This window comes from Chinchilla lanigera, unplaced genomic scaffold (genome assembly GCF_000276665.1).
Source record: "Chinchilla lanigera isolate Chin_1 unplaced genomic scaffold, ChiLan1.0 scaffold00094, whole genome shotgun sequence".
Taxonomy (NCBI): Eukaryota; Metazoa; Chordata; class Mammalia; order Rodentia; family Chinchillidae; genus Chinchilla; species Chinchilla lanigera.
The window spans coordinates 7,307,079-7,315,932 of NW_004955495.1; the positions used below are offsets into that span (position 1 = coordinate 7,307,079).

The 8,854-nt window shown below is 56.6% G+C and overlaps 1 protein-coding gene across 1 annotated transcript; it reads left to right on the forward strand.

Annotated features, from left to right (window-relative positions):
* Ppap2c (phosphatidic acid phosphatase type 2C) lies at positions 1-3,820 on the forward strand (the record flags this gene model as incomplete). Its single annotated transcript, XM_005406052.2, is given in 6 exon segments — positions 1-432; positions 1,855-2,006; positions 2,132-2,406; positions 2,553-2,610; positions 2,788-2,964; positions 3,139-3,820. Coding segments are annotated over 6 exon segments (1,253 nt in total), but the record flags the coding sequence as incomplete, so codon positions are not given.
* Between the last annotated feature and the right edge of the window lie 5,034 nt (positions 3,821-8,854).

Below are 8,854 nucleotides of genomic sequence, written 5' to 3' on the forward strand. Positions count from 1 at the left end.
GGGCGCACCCGGCCCCCCGCCCTGCCCTGCCGGGACAAAGGCCGAGTGTTAGCTCCGGGCCGGGTACACAATGGCCCGAACTCTTCCCGACGGCTGGGGGCTCGCGCCGGCTTGCCTCCCCCCGGCTCGGCGTCGGTTGGGTTTCTCGGCAGGAGAGGTCTGGCCTACCTTCCAGTCTCGGAGGTGACAGCAGGAGGTCCCCGTTGGACATCTGCCAGCCTTGGGTGCTTTTTTCTCGGCGCACATATGGTTTACTTCAGTGTTCATGTGGTACTTACTGTACGTTGGGCACCAATCCACAGGCGGATGATTTACCTGCCCTTCCGAACAGCCTGGGCCCAAAGGACCGAGCCACCTGGCGGAGTCACGCAGCACAGCACGCTGGAAGTCCGCCGCTGCTGTCTGCCCTGCGCCCGCGGTGGTGCCGGGCAGGTGGGGGTCCAGCCTTAGAATCCGAGTTCCTGAGCATCTCAGGCAGTGAGATTTTAGGAGGTGACGGAAGTTGCGAGGCCAGGGGCTTTTGGAGGGGCCCAAATGAAGCCCAGGCCCTGCCTGGCCCGGTGGGGACAGCTTCGGGAGCAGAGCAAAGGGCCTGGGCCCAGGCTCCCTGAGCCCAGCAGTTCTTTACAGTGGGGCATCAGAATTTAGCCCGGAAGGTGCCAGGCAGGGGGCTAGGTGGCATCTGGGGACCAGTATGAGATCATGCCCCCACCGTGGGAGGGTGGGGCTGAGGGGAGGTCCCTGACCTGCACCCTGGTCACCTCTGGCCTCTGCCTTGCCCCAGACCCCAGCTGGTCATGCAAGGCCGCCTTGGCCTGCGTGCTGCCTGTCCCCCTGCCCGTGCTCTCCCAGCCGCCTGCCTTCTCTTCCAGCACCTTCTCTTCTCCCCGCCCTCCCTCCACTGAGCTCCTCCGTGCCTTCCCTCGTCCTGCCCATTGCTGCAGCCCAAGGCCTGGCTCTGCCCAGCCACCCTCCCTCCCATTCCCCTGATTCCCTGCCCCCTGCTCTGTGACCCTGGAGCAGGTCCCCAGGCTATGCCCTCGAGGAGGCTCTGTGGATGTCATCGCCTCCTGTGCTCTGCAGTGAGCTCCCACCTGCCGGCCACCCTCGCCAAGAGGACCTGGGACTCCTGGTGACAGTGACACTAATTCACAGTTGGACCATGGTGTCACTGGAGAGGGGCGGTCTGTCCCAGGGCGTGGGACGGAGCAGCTGCAGTGTGGCGCAGGGCCTGGCGTGGAAGTGACTAAAGGGACACATGCTTGGTGGGCCCTCTTCTGGGTGCTGCTGAACCCCAGGGCCCTGCACATGCACCTTATCTTAGTACTGCCTGCCTCAGCCAGGTCCTGCACAGGTCCGAGGGTGCACCTCAGTTCCTCTGCTCGTACACATGTGATAGGAGACATCGGTCAGGTGTCACACATAGCAACTAATTCCATGGGTGATGGGAGATGTGAAGAGTGGAAGTTTCTCCCTGTGACAGTGACCTCAGGGGTAGGCAGTCAGGAGATGGAGAGGAAGTCATTGTGTGTGTTGGGCAGAGCAGTCATGTGCAAAGGCCCTGGGGTCCAGGCCTGTGGTTCTGCTCTAGAGCTGAGAGGAGGCTTGGGGTGCTGTCCAGGCAGAGTATGGAGGCTGGTGGTGCTGCTCCAGGGGCTCAGGGTGGAGTCTGATTGATCTATGGTGTTGGGGAGACTGGATGGGGTTTTCAGGGCACAGTGGCCTCCCATTTGCCTGCAGAAAAGCTCTGATGGGGGCGGCACAGATGCACAGTGAGGCAGAGGCTGACCTGCGGGTGGCACGTGTTTGAGTGTCAAGGCACAGCCGCCGATCCTTCCCTGGCTTCTGCCGCAGCTGCTCTGCCCTTCGCCATCCTGACCCTGGTGAACACCCCATACAAGCGAGGCTTTTACTGTGGGGATGACTCCATCCGCTACCCCTACCGCCCAGACACCATCACCCACGGGCTCATGGCCGGCGTCACCATTACGGCCACCGTCATCCTTGTAAGGCGGGAAGGAGTGGGACAGGAGTGTGTCCTGAGGGAAGGGAGGAGATGGGTGGGGGGCTGCCCTGTCGTGGGAGCTGGGGGAGCCCCCGCTGCCGGGCCCCTCACCTGTGGGCCTGGCAGGTCTCGGCCGGGGAAGCCTACCTCGTCTACACAGACCGCCTCTACTCTCACTCGGACTTCAACAACTACGTAGCCGCCGTCTACAAGGTGCTGGGGACCTTCCTGTTCGGGGCGGCCGTGAGCCAGTCGCTGACCGACCTGGCCAAGTACATGATCGGCCGCCTGCGCCCCAGCTTTCTGGCTGTCTGTGACCCCGACTGGAGCCGGGTCAACTGCTCAGTCTATGTGCAGCTGGACGTGTGCAGGGGCAGCCTTGCCAATGTCACTGAGGCCAGGTGGGCGCAGGGCCGCAGCCCCACCCCTGTGGGGGGACGGGCTGGAGCCAGAGTGTGGGGAGAGCACACGGCAGGGGTGGTGGGCTCTGCTGGCCCCTGTGCCCCCTCCTCCCGTCACCTGCTGACCCGTGACCCGCCGTCCGCAGGCTGTCCTTCTACTCCGGACACTCCTCCTTCGGGATGTACTGCATGATGTTCTTGGCGGTGAGTGTCTGGTGTGGCGCTTGTTGGGGAACCTGGACAGGTTACGCCACTTCTCTGGCCTCGGTCTCCCCAGCTGTACCCCGGGAGTCCGGTAGGGCTGGGTGGGTTCGCTGGTTTGTGCAGATGGATGGACGGACGGACGGAGGCCCTTCCGGGCTGACGCCCTGCCCACCTCAGCTCTACGTGCAGGCCCGGCTCTGCTGGAAGTGGGCACGGCTGCTGCGGCCCACGGTCCAGTTCTTCTTGGTGTCCTTTGCCTTCTACGTGGGCTACACCCGCGTGTCTGACTACAAACACCACTGGAGTGATGTCTTCGTCGGCCTCCTGCAGGGGGCGCTAGTAGCCAGCCTCACTGTGAGCCCCTGGACCGCCCCACCCTGCCCAGAAAGCCCCGCGGGATCTGACACTTCTGGGGGTGGGGGCCTGTCCCAGGCTCATGGCTCTCAGTCCGGCCTCCAGTCCCCTCCGCTCTTCTCCCTGTCTTGCTGCCCACCGTAACCATCTGCCCACCACCCTTTTCTCCCTCAGGTCCGGTACGTCTCAGACTTCTTCAAAGCGCGGCCCCCGCGGCCCTGCCAGGAGGAGGAGGGGGAGGGCGAGGTGGCCCGCAAACCCAGCCTGTCGCTGACACTGACCCTCGCCGAGGCTGAGCACAACCACTATGGGTACCCGGTGTCGTCCTCCTGAGCTGGGGCCTCAGGCCGTTGTGCATTGTCCCTCTGCCCTTGAGGTGGGCAGTGCGGGCTGTGGATGGGCCCTGGGCCCTGCGACAGACAGTATTGGCCAGCGGAGGCCCCTGCCCCACTCACTGTGGGCTGGTCCATGCCTGGCCAGCCCTCCTGCTGCTGTGGGGTTGAGGGGCCCTGGGAACGGAGCGAGCGCTTCTGCAGGGCATGATGTGCCTGTAGGTTCCTGGTTAGTCCCAGAGTACCAGGGTCGGCCCGGGAGCCGCACACAAGGCCCTGCGGGTGATGGCCCGGGCTTGTGGAGTATGCAGGTGAGCATGGTCACCTTCAGGGCAGTGCAGCTTCACCGAGGGCTGTGGTGACCCCTGAGGCCCTGACCCTCCCACTGCTGCGGACTCGAGCACTTAGCATTGCCTCCGAAGCAGGAGCCGGCCAGGGGCTGGTGCCCGGCCACTGAGCCAGAACCTTCAAGGCTTACGTTGTCAATGGGTGGGTGAGCCATAAACTTAATTTTTTACCAAGTACCTCTTTGTTCTGAGTGATTGACTTTGAAGTGTCTACTGTTTTTGTTTCTGAACCTGAAACTGGCGTGCTTCTCTCTCTCTTTTCTTCTCTTTCCTTTCTTTTTTTGAGACAAAGTCTTGCTATGTACATTAAGTCCCCGACTTACATGCATGTTCCGTTCTGGGGGAACGTTCATGAGTTTGTTTCGCTCATAATCCGACAAAATGAGTCTTATAGAGTACACCTGTAAAAGTTTGCAGTTCAGGTGTTTGTAAGTCGAGGACTTATTGTAGTCCAGGCTGGCGGTGAACTGACTGTGTAGCTTAGGCTGGGCTGGAATTCTTAGAGATCCTCCTGCCTCAGCCTCCTGTGTGCCACCATGCCTGGCTGAACCTGCTTATTTACCCCTGTGGGTTTATGTGTCAGGTGTGAGCAGGCTGATGGAGCAGTTGGGGACACCCCAGGAGCCCTGCAGGGGGCTGAGGTCCTGGGGAAGACTGGGAAGAGGTGACTAGAGCACCACCACCATGCTGGACCCTGGGACTGTGTCCTTGTGGACTGTGTCAGGCTGGTTCCCGAGCAGGAAGCCTCTGGGAGGCTCTTGTGGCTAAGGAGTAGGGTCTCCCAGGAAGCAGCAGAAGGGTCCTCAGAGTCGCGAGTCACACACCAGCACTTCCCATACCAACATGCTGTGGTGGCGGGTGGGGGTGTAGGGCAGAGTTACAAGAACCCAGATCCCACCATTAGGGTTATTCAGACGGCACCAACTGCCTTTCCAGCTACAGTAGTAAGAGACTTTTGTTTCCTTATTTCCATAGAAATTCCTCCTCATTAAATGCCTTGACTGTTGCTGGGTGTGGTACCACACACCTGTCATCCCAGCACTCAGGAGGCTGAGGCAGGAGGATCACTGTGAATTCAAGGTCAGCCTGAACTACATAGGGAGACCCTGTCTCCAAAACAAAAAATGCCTAACTGCTGGCACCATGCAGCAAACACCCTGTACTACCAAGTCTCAGCAGATGACTCAGCTGGTCCCTAGTCAAAGGTGACCTGAGTGAGAAAGGACCTTTATTACACAAAGAGAAGAGAACATCACCTCTTGTACTGAGCAAGAATGGGACCAGCAGAGAATTTCTGCTTGGCCAAACTTCTGATGCCCTGGAGTGCTCTCCCGGGCCTGCAATCAAGTTGCGGAAAGCCCTGTGGAGTCAGCTTGGTGTGACTCCACAGCCCTACCCATGTCTGATCATCCTGGATTCTCATCAGTCCCTCGGCTCCTGCGTCCCAGGGTGGTACCTGATTCCCCTTGCCAGTGAATAGCCAGATTACCCATTAGGTTGGTTTAGCCAGCACTGCCCTCACCCTGAGGTTCCTGCTTAGTCATTTTCTATCACCCAGTTGCCCACCTCCCTTTGCCATACATTTTTGTTTTCTAGACAGGGTCTCATTATGCAGCCCATGTTGGCCTCAAACTTGTGATTCTCCTGCCTCAGCCTCCTGAGTGCTGGGATGACAGACATGTGCCATTGCGCCTTTATTCCCACTCACCCAGGCTGTATCTGGAGTTGACCCCAGTCTCTCCTGCTTAATGACCCCACTGCAGTCAGTGGTCTCTGTACTATACTTTCATGAATCAGCTGGTGAACTTTCTCTGACACTGCATGACAGGGTATAACTGAGGAAGCTGGGAGAGAAGGTGGGGCCCTTCCTGCAGGCTGCAGAGAAGCCTGTAGGGACCCACTGACACCTTGGTTTCCCAATTCCAGCCTCCAGAGCTGAGAGTAAGTTTCCCTTTCATGGCCTGCAGTTTGTAGTCCTTTATTATGGCAGCTCAGGAAATGAATGAGCCCAGGATTGTCTTCACTAAAGCTGTGTTTTGTTGAGCTGGGCATGGTGGTACGTGCTTGGTAGGCCAGTACTTGCAGGCTGAGGCTGGAGGATTGCCGCAAATTGGAGGCCAGCGGGGGTTACACAGAGACCCTGTCTCAAGTGGCGTGGGTGGGGGGAGTCCTTTGTTTCTCTCCATCCACCTTGCTAATCGCTAATACTAAGTTTGAAGGTGAGGAATCACGGGGAAATTTGGACTTTGGTCAGGGGAAGAGGCCAAGGAAAGGGCTTGGTGTTTGGTGGGCAGGTTCGGCTTAGACAAGTGCACGGTATGCAGCCAGGTGAGCAACCAGCTCAACCGCACAGCCTGGGGCCTCCTGACCGTCAGCGTCATCGTCCTGCCCTGGGGACGTTTCTATCTGCAGATCTGAGGCCACAGGCTGCGCAGCTCCTCTGAGACACCGAACATCTGGGACGTCTGCCCCCTCTATGCCCGCTCTCTGCACCTCCTGCTCAACTTGGTCCTGTTTCTGCTGGGTGGGTAAAGGGCACAGGAAGGGGAGGGTCACCTCTACTGCCGCCCCTCAGCCTACAGGAATGGCCCCTCTGCCCTCTCTGGGCTGGGCTGTGTCTTGACAGAGGACTTTGGGTTTTACTAAGACATTTGCCATCACTTTAATTCGTAATCTTTTTGAAAAAGGAAGAGCTGAGTGTGGTGGTACACACCTGTCATCCCAGCACTCAGGAGGCTGAGTCAGGAGGATCCAGCAAATTTGAGGCCAGCTTGGGCTACATAGTGAGTTTCTGGACCAGTGAGGACTACATTAGGGAGACTGCATTTTACATTCTGTTTCTCCATAGGAAAATGATCTGGGATTCCTTGGAGGAAAAGAATAAATTCCTTTCCCCAAGTGGACACGCACTCAGACATGCACACCCCAACCCTCCCACACCAACAGATACACATAGCCATGATACTCGCGTGCACGCCTGGCCATGTGCACAGATGCACACATCCCCCTCTGGCTTTCATCTCGGTGGCCACAGGGTGGAGGAAACCAGTAAAGGAGTCAAGGAGAGCCGGGGAGGGGCGTGTGGCAGAGGGGACAGAAGCAGCCCGCTTACAAGGTGGTCAGGGAGTCCATCCCTTCCCAAACCCAGCACGGTCTCAAGTCCTAGATTTTTCTCTCTGGGCCACAGAATTAACGTTATTTTATTTCATTTTATTATTTTATTTTATTTGGAGGTGGGGTCTTGCTGTGTAGTTCAGGGTGGCCTTGAATTCACTGTGTAGCCCAGGCTGGCCTGAAACCCTTGGAAATCCTCCTGCCTCAGCCTCCTGAGTGCTGTGATGATAGGCGTGCTCCACCACGCTGGTGAGATTGATATTTTGTGGGGAGCAATTTGTTAGTACAACAGGTCAAAAATTGAGGACATCTGTATGGGAGCCATGAGTGACATATGTAAGGATTCCCTTCTCTTCCTGCCTCATCTCTGTCTTGGAGGGGAGGCTTTGTCTAGTGGTTATTTCTGGCCTCTGCTTTTGGGGAGGAAGTATCTTCCTCTGCAGACCGCTCAGGCTGGGCATGGAGGTGTGCAGCACATTTGCCCAGGGCCTGCTGGGCTGTGGTTTTATCACGAGTGACTTTCCCTTCCTGCAAACAGAAAGACCAGGCTGACTCAAGTCCACGCCTGCCGAGGCCGCAGGGCTGCTCCTCTGTGTGCAGCCTCGCCTCGCCCCAGACACAGGCCTCTCCCCTGTGCAGCTCCAGTTGCTTTCTGCATGGAGAAACTGGAAACTCTTATGACTCATTGTTACCTTTGCTTTACTGCCTAAGCAAATGGCCAGCTGGGCGTGGCGGTGCAAGCCTGTAATTCCAGCACTCAGGAGGCTGAGGCAGGAGGTTTTACTGTGAGTTCAAGGCCAACGTGAGCTACATAGCGTGACCTGGTCTCAAAAAAACGAAAAAGGAACTGGCCAATTGAACGTGCGAACTCTGGGGCAGTCTGCACTGAGCCTATCTCACTTCCTTCACATCTTCTCCGTTGGTGCCCAAGTCCTGTCCCATGGTGCAGGGTCTTGGTGCTATGTCACCCTCAGGGGCCTGCCTATGCGCCTGGGCAGTTCACAGGCACCTTGCAGCAGGAGTGTGAGGTAGGGGATTAGGCCTGTGGCAAACTGGACAACTAGGGCAGTGGAATACGGGAAAGGTCATAAAAACCCACAGCTAAGAGGTTGAGCAAGATACTTCCTAAAAAGAGAGCACACGCACAGAACACAGGGCCCTCAATGACTCCACAACTACTGAACACTGCGAACCCATCAGAAAAGTGCTATTTTCAGTCCTTCATTTGCATCTGGCACTGTTTGCAGGACCAATCAGAGATGCTTTTTCAGTCATTCATTTGCATCTAACACTTCACAGGTCCAATCAGAGATACCGTTTTTAATTCCTCATTTGCATCTGGCAGGCAGCCTTGAGAGTCTTTCCACGGTGCGGTTTAAAGCTGGCATGAGGCCAAGTGAGTTTTTAACAGGACAAATGTCCCAAAACCTTGACTGCAGGATAGAAAAGCCAACCTGGGAATTTTGGTTACAATTTTGCTGTGAGCCTTTCTGCTGGCCTGGTCTTGCCCTGTGGAGCACACCTCTTCTCCACCGTCAGTAACTGCATACCTTTGCGTTTTTCTGGGTGTCTTGTCCATTTCTTCGGGACACCAACAACCTGAAAGAAGGCCCATGGGATCCTGCATCTGGTAACAAGTGGAGCTTGCATCTCCCTCTTTTATTTATTTATTTATTTATTTATTTATTTATTGAGACAGGGTCTCACTATGTAGGTCAGGCTGGCCTTGAGCTCACTATATAGCCCAGGCTGGTCTCAAACTCAAGGTGATCCTCCTGCCTCAGCCTCCTGAGTGCTGGATGACAGGTGTATGTCATCATGCCCAGCTGGTCAATTTCTTTGTGAAAGGGTTTGGAATGAGCTTTTAGAAGCCGAGAGTCCCACAGTTCTCAGAGGGTCCCTGTGTACCTAAGAAGCCCCTAATAATTGTTCATGAGCGGGGAAACCCCGTTCATATGTTTTACATGTGCCTATTTTTCTCTATTAGGGTTAGAGTTAGGGTTAGGCCTAGGTTAGTGTCTTTTCTTCTTGCTGAGACAAAATACCTGACACTCACAAGTTAAAGGAAGAAGTTTTATTTTAGCTCGCAGTTTGTGG